At 40.5% G+C, this 25,468-nt stretch overlaps 1 protein-coding gene across 2 annotated transcripts in view; it reads right to left on the bottom strand.

Moving 5' to 3' along the window:
• Nucleotides 1–1,624: 1,624 nt before the first annotated feature.
• The window catches only part of med27 (mediator complex subunit 27), a 58,081-nt gene continuing 34,237 nt past the window's right edge, over nucleotides 1,625–25,468 (bottom strand). The window contains exons 4-8 of one of the 2 annotated variants that reach the window (XM_030783208.1): nucleotides 19,002–19,095; nucleotides 9,528–9,635; nucleotides 6,833–6,874; nucleotides 5,178–5,255; nucleotides 1,625–2,125 (exon numbers count right to left, since the gene is read on the bottom strand). In XM_030783208.1, the coding sequence (XP_030639068.1) occupies nucleotides 1,991–2,125; nucleotides 5,178–5,255; nucleotides 6,833–6,874; nucleotides 9,528–9,635; nucleotides 19,002–19,095 (457 nt within the window). In that variant the 3' untranslated portion in view covers nucleotides 1,625–1,990. The remainder of the gene's footprint in view (nucleotides 2,126–5,177; nucleotides 5,256–6,832; nucleotides 6,875–9,527; nucleotides 9,636–19,001; nucleotides 19,096–25,468) is intronic. The other variant, XM_030783216.1, reaches the window with a different exon arrangement.

Below are 25,468 nucleotides of genomic sequence, written 5' to 3'. Positions count from 1 at the left end.
AGAACAACAACAAAAAAGCTTTTTTTTCCCTTTTAACCCAAAAGTCCTCTTGCAGTAATTTAATTAATGGGCAATTTATTATAATATTCACATATATCAACTCACACAGAACAAAGTGACTATAAAATCTCTGTACTGTGTTGAGGAGGAGAGACATGAGATGTTTACCTTAATCCCTACCTCAAACACATAAAGGGTACACAGGACTGAAATGGCCAGTCAAATGTTTTCATTATGTTTTCTTACTCTGGAGGAACCGAGGCCAGACTTCGCTAACATCCCCCACCCCCCAAAAATTTGAATTACAGGTCCAGCTCACTGACCACTTACCCTGAACTCCATTAATCTTCTCCTCCATCCACCCCCCATCCATCCATCCATCCATCCATCCATTATGGGTTGGAGGGAAGTCAGACTGTGTGTTCCATGCGGGCTGTCAGTCACTCCCATAAAAACAGAAAAGGAGGCAGGTCCAAAGGCTTCCTTTATAATAAGGCCCCTGAGAAACCTCTTTGGGACGTGCTGTACAGTACAGTCACGCACGGCCTGTCAGCCACTGCTTATCAACCTCCCTCACTACAGGCCAAATGAGCGAGAATGGATCCCTCCCTCTGCCTCACTTCCCCATTCCTTCTGCTACAAACGATCAGCCGCCATTTCCCTCACATTAGCTTCACTTAAAAGACAAACAAAGCAAACACAACAAGTACCATTCATTGCATGAGGCCATGGAAAGCAAGCGAATAATTTAATTTGCAGGCCTAGGTGTCTGGGGTTTACACAAATCCCATTTTATATCGTCACTTACATCTAAATGATATATGAGAAGGGAAAAATGGTTCCATAATATGGAGGTCAAAATGTTGATGTGGAAGTTTAAAAAAGAAAAGCCTAGCGTTTCAGGCTGCAATTCATAATTCATACACTGCACAAACACTTTATAATTTTTGTGGGCACATTTGAGTGTGTGTTAGTGACATTTTCAGCTGCATATTTAAATTAGTGATGAAAAGCTAATGCTAGCAGTGACAGTAACTATAAATAACTGACATTCACAATCTCAAGAGATGAAACACATGTTGCATAAACATTACCAATATTGCACTAATAGTAAGTAATAAATTATGACAGCTAAACAGTTTGTTACTGTTCCTATTACTAGCTTCCAGTTCAAATGTGCCTACTCAAAATAATCAAACAAACAGTCAAATCAAACAATTTATAAAAATTAAAATCAGTATTCAAAAATGGTCTTTATTATGAATCCAAAAGTAAAAAAAGAAAAAGAAAAAGAAAGAAAGAATTTAGGTACAATATAGTGAACACAATGCATCTACATGTACAAAAGTCCCTCCTTACATTTACACTCAGAGCACTTAAATCTATTCATAGTGGTGTTCCAAACGTTTCCCTGGTGCTTTCTGAACATTTCCATAGTGAATAATAAAAGTCTGGAGCAGTACTGCCTCAGCAGGGAAGCTTCTGTTCCAAATGGGACGACTCCAAACATTACATACAGAAATAAAGAACCTGATGCATGCATTTACTGGCTGCACCTTGTGGGAGAGATGTTTTTAGCATTAAAAAAAAAAAAAAAAAAAGGGAGGAAAAAAAACAGCTGATGTTAAAAAAAATAATAATAAAGAAAGGAACGAAATACAAGCTATGTGAATGCGCAGGAGTCCAGAAAAAAATAAAAATGGATGTGAATGTGTGCTTGCTTTGAGAGCACATTGTATTTGGGGATCTTTGTTTGCTGAGAACAGCACGTATGCTGACAACAGGTTTCAATGACAGTCCTGGCTAACCAGCTGTTCACAGCTAACCAGCCTATGGGTTGTCATTAATGCATCCTGGACTTGAAAAGAATGTTTAAAGGAGCACAGTGGAGTCCATCTCAGCCTGTGGAAGCACTGGGTGGGGGCATTGGGTGGAGGCAGTGTCAGTGTGTCTCGGTCCGCCTTTCAATCTGATACACTCACTGCTCTCCTCACTGTCTGCAAGTGTCATGAAAGGCCTCCAGGGTCCGAAAGTCCCTCCATGTTGGGGGAAGGCCCTCTTGGAGAAACTTTCCACACCTCTGACACGGTGTCTGGAACAGCTTGACGTAGCTCCTCAGCCAAGTCTGTCAGAAAAGAGTCAAACAGAGAGGAACTGTGAAGCTCAAAGCAAAAACAAGAACTGAACAGGCTTCTAAGCACAACAAACCGTGACCTGACAAACCGACTCAGGGACGGACATTTATGTTCAAATATTCATTACAGGACACAGAACATTTCAACATTTTGCCTCAACATTTCAGCTAAAACACAAGAGCCAAAACATGTGCAGTATTGTGACTCTGAGAGGGTTCCATGGACCTGGTGTAGGCAGGTGGGTGCAGCAGACCCAGCTGGAGCAACACTCACTAAGGGAGGATTCCACCTGACTGACCGGCCTCATTGGATTGACATCAGTGTTGGGAGTCATCAGCGTGGGGCCAGTGGAGGCTAACAGCAGTCTCCAACAACATTGATCAGGTTTAAGGGGCATCTTCATCATGGCTCATTCCTGACAATGCCTATGACTTCAGTGCTAGACAACAAGAGCTCTTACACACCTGTCATTCCACACTGACCAAGTTTGTCCCTTTACCAAGTCCCACTCCTTTCAGGGGACAACCAAAAAACTCAGTATGGATATCTGGAGCATAAAAATAAAAAACCCTTAAATAAAATTAAATTTAAATCAAATTTAACCTAAGAATCCCCATGCATTTTGAAATAGGGACATCTAACTCTCCTGCAAGTGCTAAGACCATGAAAAATCAAGCCAAGACACTCATGAGCTCTTTAGTCACAATCTGGAATCATCAAAAAGAGATTTTTTTTGTCTTCTTTCATTATAATGATAGTCCCATTGCTAACTGGAAAAGAAATTGAATTTCCTTCAAAACTCAGTGTCACTACCTTACTCCCAGAGTCTACAGACAGTGACACACTACCACGTCTCATTATCACAGGATCCTGGAGAAAAAAAACAACTTTAGTTAATTTTATCAAGCAGTTTATTGTCCCCACTTGGTCAGGATGGAACCTTAACATTAGAGCCCGACCGATACAGGATTTTTCAGGTCATAACCGATTTTGATATTTGATGATTTAAAAATCCGATAATGATATATTGGCCGATATTCTTTTTTTTTCTTTTTTTTTCAGAAACACATCACAGAAACAAAATTTTCCCCAACATTTGTTATGTGTAGTTATTTAAAAGTACTCACCAAGATAACATGACATAATGCAGTTTAACAAATAAACTTGTTTTATTGTCGTAAAAGGCACTTTGAACAAAAGTACAACAAAAATATATTAAAGCGATGTTGCAAGAGAATTTTTAGAAGTGAGGAGGGAGAAATGACAGGACCTTAGTTTATTTACGCGCTGGCACTGACACACTGTTTCATAAATAAACCTACAGTCAAGTTTGTCAACAGCTTAGTCTACACCACTCAACTACCGTAAGGTTAAACATAATTTTGATGTTTGACTGACTGTACTGGCTTTCACGTTACTGCAGCAAAACCAGGCATGGCCGACATGAATGTCATAACACGGCTGAAGGATCCATCTTCCGTCTCTTTTTTAATTGTCATCTATCGGCTGTTGTAAACGCCAATACCAATGTATCTGCAATTAGCTAATATTGGCCGATAATATCGGCACACAGATTTATTGGCCGGGCTCTACTACTTAACACTAACTTAACTTTTATGCAAGTATTCTGGAATTCCGTTCCTCTCTTTGATGGTGAGCACCGTTTCATTGATCCTGTTAGACTTTATTACTTCAGTTTGAATAGGGGTTTCACACAAGCGTTTTAAACTGCCCTGACATTGAGACAAGGAAACAAACTGTTATTGTTCATCCATTCTGGCTTCCCCTGGAATGCAGAATTTTCTGAAAATTTTTATTTATGTTTGTGCTATTTGTTTATGTGTTTTCCTGAATTGTGTTTCTATCAATTTTGTGTTTCATGTTTTGATCTTATGTTTTCTCTCTTTACTCTGAATGAATTTGTTTGCAGGTGCTTTTATTGGTGGTTGCTGTTGAATGCCTTTCAGTTTAATTCCATTTCATGGGAGAGAATCAAGGACGACCAGTCTGTTTCTGGTTGTCATTATATTCCCCCATTATCATTATAATCCTATTCTAGCAATGGCCTGGCCCTCTCTACATTATTAGCACAGGTCACATGACATTATCATGGTTACTATCAAAATGTCCATATTCATATTACTGGTGTTATTCTATTATTCTGAGTGAATTCCGGAATGAGTGTAAACCAATGAGAACATTGGAACCAAACCGAACTGACTGAGATTGAGTAAACCATTTGGAAAAGTGCAACAGCAATTGACACCTCTGTTAAAAAAAGACATCCCCTCCTCCAAACCTATCGAGGCTTCATACTAACCATACACACAGCTGAACATTCTAGAGGATTTGACATACGACCATATTGATCATATTTTAACTCTTTACTGGCAAAGATCATTCAGAGCACACAAAAAATAATTATATGACATGAATTACATTGATTGATGTTACCTGAATCAAATAAAACATGGCAAGTGCAAGGAAATATAGTTCCTTTGTAATAAGATATAAACTGACTCACAATAAGACGATTTATTCTACATTGATTCAATGCCTTGCTGTTCCAATCACCACCATTTTTTTTTTTTTTTAATTTCCCCATGTTTGTTGAACCGAGGCCTGTTTTTCATTTGATGCCTGGCAATTCCATTTACCATCAACTGTATTACAGCAGCACCAAAGGACATAACATAATACACTGCACTGTGACTGTGGAGAAGACTGATACAACTCCAAAGCACACAAAACCTTTCTACACACACAGGACTGAGGTAACAACCACAGTAACTGAGGAGAACAGGATAAAACACTTCTGAATCTTTCTCCAAAAACCTGTCAACTAAGAGTGAGTTTTCATTTTAACTTCAAGGTCAATAGACTTCAAGGTCGTGACACTGTTCCCGGTGACAGTGTGAGGTTCTATGGTCTCCATGAAAGGACGCACCACCACGTCAAGCATCTGGGGGAGCTGGTTCTATACTTGCCATGAAAGAACACACCACCATGTCAGGTATCTGAGGGAGCTGGTTCTATACTCACCATGAAAGAACGCACCACCACGTCAGGCATCTGAGGGAGCTGGTAGTGCAGCAGGGCAGTGGTCGCATGATCAGTAACCTGACAGCCACAAAAACACAATTTGTATTATCAGTCTCTGTTGGCATGCATTTCCTTTTTGATATTTAATATTTATGTAGCTGCACTGACATGTAAAATATGCAGTGCGGAGTGAAAAAAGAAGTCTTCAAAACTGAAGGAAACTCTCTTCTAAGTAGTCACACTCAATGCTAGGGGAGTTTCATACTTTAAAGACACTTCCCAACACACTTTTGGATTCTCTCAAAGGCAGTCGTACTGTCAAGCCTACAACAGAGATCCAAGGGTTTGTTTGGGCACAGATCTTCCGTATGTGCCAGGACACATATATGGAAGCATACGCTAACGCGCATCATTCCATCCCTCCCACGCTGAGATTAGCTCCAAAGCTTCATTTCCCTAAAAACATGTACTTCTCTCTTATTACTTTCACTCAAATCCAATTTCCCATAACTACTGTAATTATCTCAGGGGAGACATAGTGAACTTGTTTCAATCTTTAATTAAAAGCCATGTCTTCTTATAATTCAGTGTAGTGAACACACACACACACACATTATTCAGGAAGGCTAGAAGGGATGTACGAATGTTCAGATTTCCTCAGTAAGGTACAGAGTCAAGACGCCCCCCCCTCCCCCCAACAAAAAGAAACCCTAAACAGAGCATTCTGTGTTACTAAACAACCTCTACTACATAGAATACACTAATAAGGCAGTCGTGTGGAATGAAAGCACAGTGGCATTGTCAAGCTTTCAGTAGTGACAGTGGGGTGGAGAACCTGAGCAGGAGGGCTGTGCACCCTTCATCTCCACCATCTCAGACTGGCCACGTTTGAGCTTGCCAGAAGAAATAAATAAATAAATAAACAAACGAATGAATAAATAAATAAATAAAATAAACAGCTTCCGTCTTTGATCAGCCTATGCAGATGTAAAGCACTCTGAAATGCAATCAGGTTCTGCCTCTCTCCTTCATACAGGTACAGTCTGTCTCCCTCTCTCCCTCTCTCTCCCTCTCTCTCTCTCTGAAACGTTCATCTGCAGCACCAGGGTGCAGGTCTCCATCTCCCTGAAAGCTGGATGGGCTCTAATTCAAATCTAATGAGATATCGCAGGGGAGGCAGATTAAAGCAGGAGTTTGAAAGATTCAGACCCAGATGTTGGGGGAGGGGGTGGGTGAGGAGGGGTGTTAGGTTTGGACTTAAATGAAATCAAAACATGAGATGATGCTTGAAGGGATTCAAAGCAAACACAGGCAACAGCGAGTTGGTGAGAAAGTCCACCATCTGCGGGAAGGTTGAGAAAGGTGAGGTCGAATTAGGTAACGTGATCTTTTCTTAGAGCCTTCCAAATCTGCCTCCCTCTCTGACACACCACGCAAGCCAAATCCATACTCAGTTTGACAAGAACTTGTAATATTTTTCTGATGTACTGATCCCTGCCTTTCTAACATTGGCAGACGCACAGTATACTCCAGTCACTGGGTGCATTGAGCTTTGTTCTTTGACAAAAGTGCTGACCTGTTTATGCTGGTCCTCTATAAAGATGTTAGTGAAGGAGCCAACAGAGCCGAGATGTCAGAGAAGAAGCTTCACTCACCTTCTGAAACACCTGATAGTTGGACTTGGACCAGATGTCCAGCTGAAAGGAAGAGGACACAGAAAAAAATGACATTGAAGAAAAGTACATACCATATGAGATGCTGTGATGCACAAAAAGCACGATTAAATTCGAGACAGAATTCAGAATGCATTTTTCAGTTTGACTCACAATTCTAATACGAATATTTTTTTCAATTGGTTTACTAAAATTTACAGCTGCAATGATTGTTATACAAATGGAAATTAGTTTCCCAGCGCTGTGTTGCATTTCTGTTTACTCACAAGTTCATGCTGATGGCGCACAATTTAAAAGGAGAACAAGATAAAAGAACGAATAAACAAACAAACAAACAAGAAAGACAAACTGACGGAAGATGTTTTTACAAAAAATCCACATCAAGCCCACGCTAAACCAGCAGCCGATTTTCACCCATTAATAATCCTGCTTTAGTGGTTTGCAGCAGAAGGTAAAATACAGGGGACGTTGAATTATTTAGTGAATCAGAGTAAGACGGAGTGCTAAGCAAAACCAGAATAAACAATTCAACTGCAAGAAAAAACATATAAATGGCCATTTCATCACGGTTGACAAGCTCAACTGCTTTTTTCACTTTTCTTTGTTTCTAAACAATAATAAATGTTATAAATATAGGGCAAAAAAGAAAAGCTACAACAGATTCTACAATAAAACAGATTCAATATAGGCTCTGACTGAGAAACAACAATTAAATTTTAAAAATGTGATTAGCTTAAAATGAGTATTAGGTACACTTCCTATGGTTCATGTCATACAAATTTGATAACTTACCATCCCTCCTTTTTTTTTGTTTACTTTGATAATGTGTCAAGTTTACTTTGTTTACTTTGATAATGTGTCAAGTGCTCAGCAACAACCCCCCCCCCCCCCCCAAAAAAAAAAAAACAGTGAGAGTGATGCCCCAGGCCAGAGCGGAGCTCCAGCACACATCTGTCCTGTCAAAGTGATCTGGACTGTGACTCATCTGATTTTGATCATAAAATACACTTAGTATCTATTTATCACCTTCACTTTTTTCTCGTTTGTACTCACTTTTTCCACACGTAACCCGTTATTCAGATACTAAATTGGACATTTAAACTGTCAATATTTGGTGCTGTACTTTCGCCTCTTTACACGTCTCCTGAATCGTATTGGTTTGTTTATACAACTCATCACATTCATTGGTTTGTTCAGTGTGCTCCAATAAATGATAGTGTGTTATTTCACACTGGCAGTGTTTCTGCATGTTGAGAAACACCAGTAAGTTGTACGATTTGTAAATAGTGGTTTTTGAAACGGTCTCATAATTTTGTCATTAATTTTTGCAGAGATGCACAGCACCTGGATCAAATGTCCAGGCCTATAGCCAAGTGTCTTCGCTGAAGAGGAGCACTAATCAACCTTCTGCGTGAGGGCTTTCAAAGGCAACAATAACAAATCAAAACGCTGCCTGAATGTGATATCAAACAGGCCCGGTGTCAGCGTCTGTTAGAGAAATCAGACTCCATCCGTGACTCGGTCCCTCAGCCCACTCCGACACAGAGAGGCTCTTTGAAGTCAAAAGAATGCAGGATCGCAAATTACCCAAGAGATGCCAGAGATAGTCTTTGAAGCCCTACTTTGATAGAGTAGTTTTCCTTCTCTTCTTTCTCTCTCACTCTGTCTCCCTCCCCCCCTCTGTAAGCCAGAAGGCTAAGCCAGTCTTTGCTGCGTTTCTTGCATATGATAATGAGTTGAGATGTGGCGAAATTCGATCGGGGGGTTTAAAAGGGGTAAAGGGGACAGGGGCAAGCCTGCTGTCAGTGAACATCTGACTGGGTCCCAGGACACCCTTTAGGTTACCCTGATCCCAGAGCACCAGGAGAATTAGTGGGGGATGATGTGTTTAGAGGACGGGCGGGAGTTTCACCTCAGATGGTTCTGTACTCACAAAGTTAACGTAACCACGCCCGTCGCTGCCGTGGGCTGTCGGGTCGAGCGTTTTTCTCGCCCGGCTCGGGGTTAATTGTTATTGCTCGCCGCGAACACAAAGGGCACAAAGGCACAGCGGACTACATCACACAGCTTTGCTCTGGCAGCAAGTTCAGAAGTTTCATATTCGCTGCCATAATTAACAGTGATCAAGGTTTTTTTTTTTTTTTTTTTTTGAGCCTTTGATGGCCTCCTTGTATTAGTGTCAGGTCAGAACATTTAAAAAAAAAAAAAAAAAAAAAAAAAAAAAAAAACCTGGCTCAACCAGAGGGAGCGAGATACGTGTTGGCATATTCAGAATGAGTGAGAGGATAACGTTGAATCTGACACAGAGAAAACTATAAAGGACAGACTGTGTCATACGTCTCTCCAGACTTTTTCATGTGAGAGACAGAGCAAAACGTGACATCTGAATTATTCAACAGGTGCCTGGAGGACACAGCCAAAGGCTGAAAATTCCCATTTTTTTTATAATTTGCCTCCTCCAGGACGAAGAAAAATCACTTCCACAAAAGAGTGATCACAAAAACTCATAATTACACATTGCAATACCAAGTTGTTTACAGTGGGTTGAAATGACAAAATACTGATGAAAATCCACGCAAACGATTCTTCAGTGTCATACAGTGTAAAATGGTCTTTTAAGTTTCATTATAGCCAGTGAAGATGCTTTGCCTTCCATTCTAGTCTAATCTAGTCTTACCTTTCCATCCTCGGTGTAGACATTCTCACTGTAGCCCCTTACGATGGTGCGGTCAATAAAGAGGCTTCTCATCACCACAGTGGCTTTTAGCACCTTCCCCAGGGTAACCTGGGCAGAACATAAAGAGAAAGAGAAAGAAAGAGAGAAAGAGAGAGAGAGAGAGAGAGAGAGAGAGAGAGAACTCAATGACGCCTCATTCGTTCTGCATACAGATTAATCAACCCCTGTGGGTGGCGCTAGGGAGCTCGACAGAAACCCAGAAGAATGGTCATTATCTAATGAGTAATATGTCTTTTGTTTTATCCTTATCAGGCAAGACATTAAGCAGACTGGCTCATTTCCTGCTGATTTCCTGCTGCCCATTATCCTTTGCAAACTTTGTGAGGGCCACACAGTTTGATGTAGAGTTTTCTTTTGTTAAAACTCAGACCAGTAAACAAATCAGTTCAGTTCAGGAGTAGAAAAGAAAGGAAAGTGATGACACTATGACATTTTTGCAGTGTGCAGAGGTTTCAGCAAGGTTTCATACACATGATCTGTAAATTTGACACCTGGAAGCTGAATTACGGTGTTGTTAAATTTCCAAAACTCTTGCAAATTTAAGCTTGTGGTGGGGCTAGAGTGAAGGTCCAGTGAACCTCAAAAGTCACCGTGGGGCACAATGACACAAACCAGCCTGTGGCAATGTGTCAGTTTTCATAATAATGAACCAAAGGGTTATTTGGGCTACCACAGATTCCCATAACCAGACAACAGTAATCATCATCATCATTACCACGGGGATTCCTTGGATTCCTACTCAGTCTATGACAGCAGTGGCTGTTATGGTAGTGTAAGGTCAGGTATTTTGTCTTAAAGGTGAGTCCAGGCTAAACTGAAAGATTTATTGAGGAGAGCAGAGCAGCTGGAGGAGGGAGATGACCTGCTGGAAAAATCTCTCAGATGAGAGGGCAGGGGAGCCCTGGGACCCACGAGCCAGCGTTCTCTTTCCCGACAGCAAGATGAGGAATCCTTCCCAGCACACGCTGCGTGTCCAAATTCACACGGCTGGTGACAGGGCCAGGGGCAGCAGGCAATTGTCTGGACAAAACGAGAGACTCGCTGCTCCCTTGGTTCTGTTATGTTATACCCTTTTCAAAATTATGATACAAGAAAGGTAGGAGGACAGGTTAAACAGTCCAAATGGACACAGATGGGTTTTTTTTTCTTTCTTTCTTTTTTTGTAGAGTTTGAACTGCACAAGTTCTGATGCTATTTAAAATAGTCCTGCAGGGTTGACATTAATCTGAGAATCATGGCAATGTTTTTCAGCACTCACACCTCTTCCTCATGTTGTACACCTGTCACAAAAATAATACATCTGAACCCCCTCAGGTGCGAACCAGGCGGGACTAGGAAACGTCAGCATAATCTAAAGCTTGGGATTCATTCTCAGCACCCCTGATGAAAAGTGGGGGAAGATATGGGGCAGAGGACAGAGCTCTTAACCCCCGCCCATCCCCACCCACCTGCCTTATTTATTGAAGCTGTTTAAACTGTTCAATCTGAACTGTCATCCTGAAAAAAAAAAAACAGCACTGCTTACTGTTCTGTGGGTGGCACTGTGCATTATGAACGGGGCAGCACAGCGAGGGGGGAGGGGAGACAGAGTGAGGGCTGGGTACCAGCATGGCACTCCCAACATGGCACCATTTCACCTTTCATTGGATCTTTTTTTTTTTTTTTTTTAGGAGAGGCAGAATTTGACCTTGGCAGTTATTGGCAAGAGGAATGGAGCCTCATATGGGCCACTTTTCTCTGGAGGACTGACAAAAAATGAGTTGGATGACTCCAAGCAGCAGGACAGCTTCCCCCCAAAAAAGAGTTAGCTAAGCGACAAAGTTCGGTGTTGTCGGAAGAGATTTTTTTGGAAGTCCCTTGGAAGTTAAATGCAGACATAAAAAAACAAAACAAAACAATGTTCATATATATGTTTTCTGTAATTAAGAAGAAAGTGGCTGATTTACAATTACATTCACCTGAATGATCAAAAATCGTTGTACAGGAAGATGACAAAGCATAGGAGTGTATCTCGTATGTTTCATAGCTGAATAGTGAGATGTGCACAGCAAACCACATAGTTTCAATAAAACAAGAGAGAAAAAAACACTCTTACCAAAGCATTATACATAAACTATTCTGCTTTTCCTGAGCCCCAGTGAGCAGGTCAGTATCTCTATGATAAAATGACTGTCAGGTATTGTCATTTGTAAAAGGCATTGTGAGCGAGCTGAAAAAGTCATTACTATACAGGATAAAAGTGACACCCATTTGCCCACGTAAGGACATTGCTATTGTCTATTCAGGCCCTTAGAAAATGTACTTAAATGAATACATTTGACTATTATAATTACAGCTCAATATCTCTTGTTTTCTTGTCAAGTTCAAATGATCAGAGCTATTCCCAGGGTCCAATTAGATTAACAGCAAGTTCTCCTACTGTGGGGTGTGTGGGATGATCAGCAAGTCAGACTTGAAAATGGCTAAGGATTCACTCCAATGCTGTACATTTAACACAGAATTTTTTTTACAAGCCCACAGATAGGGTGATATTTCATTATTTACAATGGGTTGAAATTCCTCACATTTTATTGAGAGGAGAAATGGACTGCTTTTAGTTTTCTTTTTGATAATTTAAATATTTATAAATATGATTTACAAACAATTAATTAACTAGACATGTTTAAACATTATGGAATTGTGAAGTTTTAGGCTTTATGTTGAAGGCCTATGATTAATAATTGAAAGCATCACAGCCTCACTAAACCAGTGTCATTAAATCTAATTCAAATCTGGATTTCATACCTCAGTCAGGATTTATATTTTAAGCATGTATTTCTATATAACTGTGTGTCTGGCTCTTGCAGATTGCTGGGAGAGTGGACATTTATTCATCTGAGAGGCACCGCGGCGCCTAGGGCAGCAGGTCGTTCAGTTGATTCACTGAGCTTATGACCCACCAGCCTGAAGGGACAGGTTAAGGCAAAACAATTTAAAGAAACAGGAGAGGTTCTGATGTAATTCTGTATCTAATGCATGTCTCTGTGCGTAATAACTGTTTGCCTGCGTGCTGTGTACAGTATGGCTATGGCTGACGGAAATTTAATGCTTAGCTCATCATATAGATTACACAACAATGGTGACGGCAGAAAAACTTGTTGCGATGATGGCGGTAATTTAAAACAATTTAAACCACATTAGCCCATCTCATTAGCCCAGTTAGGATTACAATAGTTAAATCTCATTAGCCCAGTTAGGATTGAAACAGTTAAACCACATTAGCCCAGTTAGGATTACAATAGTTAAACCACATTAGCCCAGTTAGGATTACAATAGTTAAACCACATTAGCCCAGTTAGGATTGAAACAGTTAAACCAGTTTAGCTCAGAGATACACGAGGGTAGAATCTACACTCACCTCTACCAGTCAGTCAGAGAGCCAAAAAGGAGGAAAAAAGCACCACCAAAAAACTGGCCTTAACCGACCTTTTCCGGTTAAATAAGGGACACACAAAAAAAAAAAAAAAGTGTGATTTCTATGTTATCTTGAATTTAGCGTGCTCCTATCTGTATTTTACCGCCTTGTGTTTTTTTGTTTTTTTTTTAAACTGGTTGAGGGAAGAGTAAGAAATCCTATGACATTATTAAATATGCTGTGCAGAGGGGGGGGAAATCTATTCATATTTTATGAGGGAAGCCCAGCAACACCCATTTTCTTCCTTTAATGCGTTCTTATTAAATCCACGATGGTCACGTGGTCTTGTGGCATGTCCCTCGCTCACAGCCCCAGACATACGCGTAAAACTGGAGTCTATGACAGCAGGTCGCCCTGTGTGAGAGCTAACGACAGGCGACACGTTTGGGCTTTAGAAGAATTAATGTCCAAGATAACACCAGCGACTAGAGAAACCTTTAAGTGTGACTTGTAAGCACACAAGATGTCTTTGTGTCTGTGTGAATACTCATGTGTGTACATATGAGTGCAGACATTTCCTCCGATACGTGTGCTCATTTCAAATTCAAATCAGTCCACGGACAAATCTAAACTGACTTGGGGATAATGAATAGTAGGACACTTTTAAAATAAATGTCTTATTTCCTTTTCCTGAACTCCTATTGGAGTCAGGAGTTAGCAAGCCACTCACACTCAGGAATATCTGTAACATGCCAGCACACTGGAAAAAAAGGGAAATCAATCATTGATCAAATGCATACTAAAGAGAACCAAGGTCCCCAAGGAAATCAATCAAATGATTCCACTGCCCTCGCACTAACTGTACATTTCAGTGGTTACATGCATATTGCTTTTAGAACAATGCTTAGGTGGCACTTGCCTTGTGTGGAATAATCTCTCCAAACCTACGACAGCAGATTTATAGGACAAACATCACCATTGTTTTTTTCAAAGCTCTGGATGTCCAATTAACATAAGCACAAAGAGGGGAAGAGGATCAATAGGGGTGATTATAAATCAATACCGTTGTGAGGCGATCGAAAAGTTTGTAATTAACAACAGATTGAGCCCCATCAAGAGCATGGGAGGTGAATGGAAACTGGGCAGAATCCCAATTGACTTTGGAGAGTACCAGTAAGACCAGAAGAGTGATAAAACGGAGGAGAGGTCTGAAAGAGCTGGGAATAGGGTTCCTTGACAAACACTTTCCACAAATGTAATTTAAACACAAACACAACTGTTGTGAATGTGAAAATCCTGGTACGTAAGAAAGGTTCTTCACTGTGAATTAAAACCTCTGAAAATCTGAAGCATCTTAAACACCAAGGGTTTACTGGTCTCTTTTCTCTTGGTGTGCACCATAACTTATAAATATAGTCCTATAAAGGTTTTTATAAATGTTTCTTATACTCTTATAAAGAGTTTTATAAATGTGTCTTATAGTCTTATATAGAGTTTTATAAATTTTCTTATAGCCTTATAAAGACTTTTATAAACGTGTATTCTATTCTTATATAGACTTTTATAAATGTGTCTTGTAGTCTTACAAAGAGTTTTATAAAGACACATCACTGGGTGAGAAAGACACCGACAGATTTTTTTTTTTGGAAAATCAAAGATCTGAAGGAACATCATGGACACTGGAGACTGCAAAACAGTCTAATTGTTACAACTATTTCAGAACAGTCTCTACTGTAAAAATCTGTGTATGTACAAAAATAAAAGAACCAAAATGAATGGAGAAATGAAATGCAAAAGTATCTTACTGCAGACCATCTGTTCCCACCTCTTGGTGACATGAGAAGCCACATAAGTGTAAAGTGGAGCAGCCTCAAACACAGGCAGGCAGACGAGTACAGGCGCACATTTATGCTAATGCAAAAATATAACAGTCCTATGACATCATTTCCTACAGTCGGTGCCTCCTACCTGAACGAAATAATAAGAATATCAAAGGAAAATGTTAATACAGGCACATAATTAGGTTAAATGCTCTCACTGGCTTCCGTCAATTTAAAAACAGACACACACAAACAAAAAAGAGTCCAGGGAGCCTGAGATGACTAATGACTTAAAATAACTGAGTTTTCACCAGAGAGATGGAAATGCAGCAGCTTATGGAGCCAATACACAGATGCCTCACCCATATACTCACCTCACCACACCACAACACACACGCACGCACGCACACGCATGCACATGCGCACACACACACACACACACACACACACACACACACACACACACACAGCAATAGCCAATAACATCCAGGACAGGTACATAGAGATGATTTCATGATCCTGTAGTGTAAGTGTCAACTGGGCTGAAAGTTTGATCAAAGGTGTCTTCTCACTCAAAAATAGCACCCAGTATGATTTCAGTCATCCTATCATCAAGCTTGATCTACACAGCTTCTGCCAGTGTCTAAAACCCCCTTCCCCCCACACCTCTGACTAAACTCAGTTCATCTCACCATACTTCTCCAGCACAGGAAAATATCATCTGAAAACTCTCACTTTTATACTAAATTAATTCCTCCAAAGAGCCTCCCTCAGCGAACACGTGCACGCAGATCTAACGGTACACGTGCGGCTGATAATGTAAAAAGTCAAAAGCTGTTCCAGGCATGTCTTTTTCAGTCCCTCCCCACCTGGGGCGCCGCTGAAAGGGAAGCATTAGAATAGAAGTTTGCTTAGTAATCCATAAAAGTTTTGGGGCGTCCAGGAGCGGTTCATTAGTTCATTCTGAGCTAAGTGCACTGCCTGGCCTGCTTTGAACGGCGTCAATGGCAGATGGTGTCTTTTTATTTGGAGCAAGAGTGGGCAGCAAAGAGGGTGGAGAGAGACTTTGGCGAAGATGGGTGCTGTGAGTGAAAGAAGACCAAAAAAAAAAAAAACAGTCTCCAAGCAACAAGTCCAATTTCTCTGATGGTTGTTTCCAAATTCAGCAGAGAGCAGTAAAGGCAAGGTTTTAAAGAAGACAAATCAATAGAATTATCAACATTAATGATTCCCATAGTCAGAGACAAATGTAGATGTCATGATGAGAACACGTTTCAACTTTGAGTGTGTATGTGTGCGTTTGTGTGTGTGTGTATGTATGTGTGTGTGCACACGCACGCGCACGTGATTTTTGTCCAATTTTAATAGCTGGCAGTAAACACTCAGTAGAGTGAGATGCTTTTGGTCTTTCAACTAATACCACACCACAATACATCACATTACACAAACACATCACAAATCACATCACAAAACACATCACATAACACAATACAACACATCACATCATATAAACGTGTGTGTGTGTGTTTGTCTGAAACATCTGGACTATCATGGGAATTGGTGTCAATCGTTTAGCATCTCATACACAGATGACGTGAGAGGTCTCCCGCCCAGCTGACGCGTTCAGTTGACAATTAACAGATTTTGCAAAGTAGGGAGTTTCTTAGAAAAAAAAAAATGAAGAGACCTCCCCTTGGACATCCTGCTCTGACCTCCAGAGCCTCCGGTGTGTTCTGTCCTCCTCAGCACTATCCTCACCTCGCAGATCATTCTGGAACTCTCCGTCAATATTCTACTCATAGAAGGTAGCTGTCTACCTGTCCGCCTCGAGGTTTGACTGCTTTGGCAAAGACCTTGAGAGATGTTTTTAATGTAGATCAATAGCACCACAAGGTCGCTTTAAAATTCAATTAATAAGACGATGCTCAGCTTCACAGGTCTGTCTCCCACCGAGGTGACACCAGACAGACAACAAACAAGTTCTAGCCTGAAACATGATACACAGAGAGGGGGAAAGCAAGGGCGGAAAAGGGTGTTTGAGGGAAAAAAAAAAAAAGTCTTTTGAGAAGGATTTGTAAGTGGGTAAGAAACCTTGCAAGACATTTATTACATATAAAGATTATTAGACTCTGAAAAATTATGCTACTGAGCTATCCACTTGTGTGTGTGTGTGTGTGTGCGTGTGGTGTGTGTGTGTGCACACGCACACGTACATGAGTGCATTCCAACACTTCCATCCCACATCATAACATCACTTTTTGCTGCAGACCTCTGGACAAAAGTCAAAATCTTGGATTTTTTTTAATTTAAAGCCTAAAGTAATGTGTACTTTACATTTCAGCATTCAGAAATCAGCACTAGCAGGTTAAAGCTAACGGGACCATAGGGCTAAAGACGGACCCTATGAATGAGGCATTAGCCGTGCTAATTAACACCCCCTAATTACAGCCAAGCACCATTGTTAGTCACACTGTGCTGTAGGAGAGAATTACACCAGCGGTATTCTCCTCTGACCTTAATCTTACGCCCCAATTAATTCCACATCGCTCCTCAACACCACCGCTGTTTACAAACAGCCGTTTTACGCAGACAGTCTAACACAGGTTATTGGGCTCACGTCTCGTTAGAGATAATTAAACACAAAACTGTGTGGTTCTATGACCATTCGGAGGCGTCTTTTTTTTTTTTAATCAAGATCCAAAAATTTTCTTTCTCTTCCTTTGTCCATCCTTATCCCCCTGCTTTCCTCGTTCTCTCTCTCTCAGACTGTCTAAGACCCAGGATGAAAAGAATGACTGTACAAATCCTGCCACTGCTGAGCAAGATGAAGAGTAATTTCACTTAAACTAATTAGAACATCTAGTCACACACCAAAATTCTTCATACCATATCTATGCCATTTATAAAGACTACTGATAATGGTAACAATGACAACAACAATAATAAAACACACATCTGAAGTGAGAATATGATTAGAGATCAACCATTCACTAGATGATTAAGTTGTGAAGTGGGGGGGGGGACTTTATGGGAAAACTTATACACTAGTATGCCAACTATCAGACTAATAATAAAGATATTATAATGATTTTCCATTGCACTCGACAGTTCAATAAATGGAGTGCAATTTAAAACTAAATACTGTCAGATGAATTAAAACAGCAGGTTCTAATTGGTCTGTGACCATATTTAAACCTAATTAATCCAAGGCTGACTCTGGGTCTCACAAATGAATATCTTATAAACACTCAAACTGTACTGTGATTCAGTCTGAAACCATATGCTGAAATGATATTCACACATCAGATGCTGTATTGAAGATAACAATGCTGTCCAGTCATGTTTTTACACAGACGACAGATATAGGACCTTGTGTTTATGGGGTAAAGAACAAGAACAACCTCGTCACAGTTTTTCTTAACTCTGCCGTCTGTAACTGCATCCATCATGGAGGTTGGGGGTTGGAGGGTGAGTTTACTGGGATCACTATTTCTTTTAAATCCTTAATTAAGCACGGACATATGGTGTATCAGAGCAGACTGGGGAGCGTTCCGACTCAGAGCCTTGTGGAGGGGCCATGGAGCAGCCCTCACACTGGCACATGGTACAGATCTACTGTTACAGAGCATGCCCGACATGCCAGCTGGGCGTGTGGAAGTCCGTGCCCTCCGGGCATGATCCACCGAACTACCACTGGGGGAGGGGCATATGAAGTCTCCCTGGCACCGCTGCCAAGATGCCTCTCCCTTTCTCTTTCTTTCTGTCTCTCTCTTTTTCTCTGTCTCTCTCTCTTCCTTTCTCCCTCTCTCTCTTTCTTGCCAAAAGACACAGTAGCCATAGTGATTTGAAGCGTCCTCAGAGGGAAAAGTAACAGTGATTTTCAGAATGGAATGGTCTGTCAACATCGTTAAGCTCGAGCAATCTCACATCTTACTTGTGATGAATCACTATGAGAGAGCGAGCGATAGGTTTTGTATGACAGAGGCTAATATGACAGAAAGAGCTGAAGGCATGTTTTTGAGGAGATCATTTGCACTGAGAGATATACATTCTTCAAATATATCAATATGTTTAAACGACTGGTAAGGGAATCTTTCGTATCAACCAAAATCACATGAAATGACTGATTCTTGCCTATGGCTGAATCCAGACTGTTTTGTGAGAGAATGTGAAACAGGTAAAACGTCTTGTGACTCTTACCAGGAGGACAGCCGACGTTCCGTTGGGCCGGAAAAGCTCAATAGACACATCTGGAAACATCCGTCCAACTCTCGATATCACGTCGTCCACATACCTAAAGTTAAAAACCAAAAGCACATGACCTGCTTATACGGCTGTCGATGTTTCATTTTATGAACAAAGGTAGTGAAAAGGGTGCTATTTTGGAGGGTAATATGCTTCTATTTGTTTATATATGGGTAATGTGTGTGTGTGTGTGTGAGTGTATGTGTGTGTGTATATACATATATGTAAAAACTGGTTACACTCCAAATGATTCATTATTCACGGCCTTGTCATTAAGATGGACACATGATTAAATCTTTTAAAATCACTCTCCTGGTGGCTTTACTAGTGACTCAGTGGGATCAGTAACCATAAGAGGGAGGATAGCACAGGAGATTTCTCCAAATTCTAGGCCATATCAGGACAACAAGAACCACAAAGTGCTGCAGACACTGAAGTCCCTGTTTTCAGTGCTCTGTGCAGCCTGACTTAGCAAGGACACCATCACCCTGTCATCCTCTGCAGGATCTCATGAGACTGCTGAATGTTTTCACAAGGAACTCTGACCTTCAGTCTGTACCTTCTTCAAACAAAAACCTCAGACTGGGTCAGAACTTTAAACTAAAACCGAAACTTTAAACTAAGATCACTCCACTGTCTTTTCCCTTAGTCATTTCTTGGTTGACTTTGAGAAGCACTTGGGATAAGTGCCTTGCTGTTCCATGGAGTCAGATACTGATAAGTGCCTTTGATGAAAATGAGCAAAAAAGTCCGTAGGAATGCATGTTATAAAATGTACAGTGATACTTTTAAAAATAGTAATACAGTGTTAACACATAGCATTCCATTTTGCAGTGTTTAGGTGTCTGAACACTTAAGCAGTCCTGCTAAAGACTAAGGATAAGTTTGCAGAAGGATGATTCTCAGAGTGATTCAGAAAATCTGTGTTGATTTGGAGGTTTGTTTGGGGTTGCAGTCTTATCAGAACCTCCATTTACAGTCAAATCTCTTCTATCAGTGACTTTACAGAGAGGGATACTTTAGAGGAAAAATTCATGGAAAAGTTCACATGCACCAGTCAACTGATCAACAGCAAAACAGGATATATGGTCATAAGACCATATCATTCACCCTGCACTCAATAAGCAGATGAGTACACATGGTGCATCCCAAAAGAAATCAATAGGCCCCAGTTCTGGAGTCTCATGCAAAAAAGTTCCAGCCATTCCAATTTTAGTACAAGCTTTGCTGTCTTGACGTGGCTTGGGTGCTTTGAACCTGTTAAAGGGCAAGGTGACTGCCAATGGACCTGATTTTAGTGTAAAATATTTCTCATTACTGTCATAATTCTCAGTTTATACATATGGTTTCAACAGGATTAGGGACCTGCGCACACAGTGCCATATTCCTGACTAAAAATCGCTGCTGTAATCAGCAGCTTGTTTCCTGCTATTAGTATCTGCTAGTTTATATACCACAAAAACAACCTCTGAACTAGCCTATGGCTAAGTTAGCTGATCCAAATGTGTAAAAGTTGACATTTCTACAGCCCACAGCACTCCACATCCATCAGAGCAGATTTAATATAACTGATCAGCACTGGACACAGTACAAGCAGCACTTCTGTTCAAAACCTGGAACCACCTCTGGTGTCTCCAAGGAGATAAGGGCATTTGGATGGAGGGAGGCAGGGAGGTTGGGAGGGAAACTTAAAAACCTGAAACATCTTAAAACCCTGACAAGGCTGTTCATCTTTCCTCTCGGACATCAATAGAACTCGACTCAGATATCTGATTCTGTTTACATCCCCGGAGTCAGCAGAAAAATCACAAGTCACCAAACATGGATTGCAGGATCAGTACTACTGCTATGCTAATAAGGGTTTAATGAAAATCTCCTTTGCCACCAGCCATCAATAGTTTTCAGAGTGTCGTCCTCAAGATAAAAGAAAGAGAAAATAACATAATGATGGAGGGGGGAAATTAGTTTGAAAAGTCACATGAAAGTTGAAGGTATGAAGGGGCAAACAAGGCCTGAGCAATGAGGGCAAAACAGTCATGTTAGAAGAACAAACATTTATGTGCAAACTCACACCAATGATCAAACTGAACCACATCCACATTCAAAACCTGAAAAAATGCTAATAACTGTTCTTGTGTCTACCCACCTAATTTTATCATTACTCTGCAGAAAGCAAGAGAACATTAAATAAGAGCAAGAGTCATTACTATTATACATGCATCAGACTTGAAGGATATCGGAACATGGTTCTGGTCCATTGTGAATAAGTTACGGATATTAGTGGGAATGCATAATTGAAGATTATCATACCTCAGTCTTTGGCAGTTTGCATCACTACTCTCAAATCCTAATGGCACAATGGGGGATATAATTACATCTCAATCGACAGCGCGGAGGGGTGCCGGCCCACTGCAAGACACGACACGTCATACGACTCATCTGAAGAGCGAAACCTCAATTTCAAAGCGCATACATTTAAAAAATAAAAAGGTTTCCATGGCTTTTCACACAGGCCTTCATTCTCCCTGAATTACACTGATGTTCCATATGAAAATAAGAAAACATTCCTTACGTGATCTGATCCAAAAACGCTCTTTGTAATATGTAGGACCTGCAGGCAATCATTAATCAATTGGCAAAAATCAAATTTGGTAAAGCCATTAATCACAGACAAGTAATGTACTTTTAGCTGTATATTACAATCCAGTTCACGTAATCTGTACACATTCAAATGCACACACAAATGCACTCAAACACATGCACACTGTCACACATGCTTCTTAGAAGAATTTTAATTGTAGAAGCAAACAAACGGATGCATCCTTTGACCTTTTTATTACCGGAACAGACCTTGCCATACAGGATCAAAGACAATTACAGAAGGTCCATACAGAATTAAATGTGAAAATAAACCACCATAAAGGTTCTTGACAGGATGCTGGGCCACCACAGGAGGTGGTCAGAACAGCCTCAGCTTGCTTTGTTATAGATTTTATTTTAAGCATGTAGAATGCTACGAGAATGCAACATCAGTCTTCCATGAGAAACTTCATCATTTTGTGTTGCTGATGGTAGAGGAAAAAACTGTCTTTCTTTGCTGCTCGAGAACCTCCCATATTTCCATATACTCCCCGAGTCTCTCTTGTTTTAAATGGGTCGAGATCCGAGGACAGCCACGGTATCCAGTGGCTTACAGTGTTTTACATGTTCATCAAACCACTCAGTGACCTCTCCTGCTCTGAGGAAAGAAGCTGTGTAATTGGGGAAGAAACCAAAAGCATTATGATAGAAACACCTCACGGCCTGGGATTTTTCATTCTCATAGGTTTTGCCGCTAAAAAGCTAAATGGCAGCTGAAGAAGAAAAAAGAAAAAAGCGGAAAAAAGAGAGAGAGAGAGAGAGCGAGAGAGAGAGAGAGAGAGAGAGAGAGAGAGAGATACCCTGACGCCATGTCCACCCCTACACCGACATCAGTCTGACGGAGAGTCTGTCTTTGAAGAACTAATCAGGTTTGATCATTGGGAACGCCATGATCTATGGTCTGATGTAAAAATCTTTGAGCGCTGATAGCAACAGTAACATTTGCATACAAAACTCAATAAACTCACATAAAATTGGGGAGAGAAGTGACCTGCAGTTTGCTCATTTAAATCACTATTCAAATCGTTAACAAGACTAAGGATAGAATCTCGTTCAGTGCAACTGAGTAAGCAAAATCTGCTGCCTGAAATGAGACATAGAGACGTACTCTGCCTTTTGAATTAAAACACCAGCTACGACAGCATGTACATAACGATCATTCGCTCGATTGACAAACAGCCGCCAATTCAATATCATGGAGAGGGTAGAGGTGACCTCACAATCAAACAAATAGTGACGAGCAACAAAGCACCTAAATTTGACCTTCTGTACACCACAAGGTCAAAACTGTTACATTGTGTCCAGTTTATGACATAGGTTTATATTTCAAGACTATAAATCTAAGTTAAAGTAGTTTTTGACTGTTGCCCTTCAAAACTGCAGACAAAACACACTGGACCACTAAGACATTGTCCTCCTAATCCTTGGAATCAAGTGGAGCAATTTCATTGGCAACAGAATTCAAAGACTTTTAAAATGAAGACTCTTGAACTTTAGCAGCTCCTTGAGACACTCCTGTAAAATGTCTTCTTAAGTGTAGAAGGGGAAGTGCTATGCTGAACACCTTGAAGAAGGCTGACCAGGACAGGGGTTTGATCATTTGGTCAGCTACACTGGCATAAGCTCTCACTTTCTTGCCTGAATGAACACGGCACATCTTCACATCTTCAGAGAGACTTTGGGGGGATGTGGCTTCTTTGGAATAGGATGATTACTGTCATCTGTTTTGTTGTTCTTGTTGTTGTTGTTGTTGAATTCATACTTCTGAGTGGTGTTACCTTTCCTTTCAGTACACTGTGGTCAGAGCTACAACTACACTTGTGGGGAAACTGTTTCCCTCAGGTGGCACTACGCTAGTGGCAGTTCCAGGGTTGTTCCTAGTCCTTGCTTCATATCGAATGAAACTGGAAAAGAATGAAATGGGTGGAAAGCTGACACAGTGCTACTATTACTATTGGTTACCGCAAGCGTCATGCAAACAGCATGCAGGGATGTGTCACGGCACATGTAGCCGCACTGAACCATTAAGTACAGGACTTACGGTTTGCTAACCATGGCTAGCAGAACACTTTTCCACTGTGAAATAGTTAATGCAATGTATAAAACTAAAGGCTGGCCATGATGTGATTTTTCACATGGACAACTGCATTTAACGAAATACAGCATTCATTGTTATTGCAATCTAAGAGTGCCTGAAAAAGAGGTAGATGTTGCTCTTTATCTAAGATTCAGATGTAGCCTACATATAAAAGATTACTTCAAATGTACCACACTGCTCACTAAACCAAGTGATGTGGGGAAGCTGGTCTGTGGTTATCCACAACAGACAACAGCTCCATGTTGGACATGTTCACAGCTGCCTCACAGACAGTAACCTGAACTAATGTTGCCCCCACATCTCTCTCCCATTCAAAGTCCAAAAATTTCACCTCTAAATGTGTCTCCACAACCTTGAGCTGAGCTTTTTTAATTTTGGTTTTTTTTTACTTTCGCTTCGATTGTTCTTTGAGCATATGACGCACTTGTAAATGCTGTTTCAGCATTGGCACAAACTTCTAATGCGGCCAACACAGCGTTAGATATTCTACAGCGTCCCAGTGCTATGGCCAAACACACTGACCTGGCCTCTGAGCTCAGCTGTTCTTTAGCTGACCTTTTGTGTTCACCATTGCTTAATTTTAACAAAGAAAAGCATAGATACAAGAGAGAAAGAAAACAACATTGCCATGAAGGTGACCGGTCGACAAATAGAACAAGCCTACAGTATATTTACATATATGGCTGGAGCTGTTCGGACACGGTAAAAGAAAAAAAAATCAACAGCTATATATATATATATATATATATATATATATAAAACACAATGTTTAGGCAGCAGGCAGCTTCGACAATGTGCTTTGAAAATTACAAACCAATGAAAGATGACTTTAGGAAGTTTGGAAGGCAGTTTCTATAGCAACCAAATATCAACCTCTCTGTATGAAGACCATATAAGGTCATGGCACCAACTAAGCTGCACTAATAGAAACCATGCTTACTGAAGTTAGAACAACCGCTAAAATGTACCCAACACAGACCAGAACAAGGCCAAAAAAAGAACCTGCTATGCCAGGAGTTCCCACAATGCAGCACAAATTCCCGTTAAATAACACAGCCCAGGTTCTCTGTCAGGAACACCATCACACTCAGGACATGCTTATACATTCGTAATGTAAAACGTACATACAAATGAAGCACAGAATTAAGGTGAATGATTTAATAATAGATGAAAATATCCTAATCGTTGCAACAGTTTCAATCAAGATTCAACATTTCATGCTGAAGGTCAAACATGTCATCGTAATTCTATCACGGCATAAGTCAACCCTATTAAAGATTCATAAAATTTGTTGCTCAGGTTAGTTCTTTAATTATAAACGAAACAGGAATAATATGTTTCACAGACTGGAAAAAGTTCATGAGTGACGTGCGAAATCTGGACATAAGAGTACGGCTGAAAGACATGGCCTCCAAGAACAGCAGCTCTCTTTCCACACGAGTCAGTGCAGGTTTTTTTTTTGCTCCCCCCTCTATCAACCTTGCAATTTAAATGCAAAGTTAATGAATGCTCTAAGGAAATGTAGACATAGGGGAGTTTGTGTTACACCATTTAAGAATCCACAGTGAAGTGTGTCTGGAATGCTAATGTTTAAGATGATCATTATCGGCCATCAAGATGATGAAACCACTTTCAATGAGAAAAAAAAAAAAAAACTCTGATCTGTTCAACTAATATGGTCTTA

Source organism: Chanos chanos, chromosome 1 (assembly GCF_902362185.1).
Source record: "Chanos chanos chromosome 1, fChaCha1.1, whole genome shotgun sequence".
NCBI classification, from domain to species: domain Eukaryota; kingdom Metazoa; phylum Chordata; class Actinopteri; order Gonorynchiformes; family Chanidae; genus Chanos; species Chanos chanos.
This window is presented reverse-complemented; position numbering and strand designations above follow the sequence as displayed.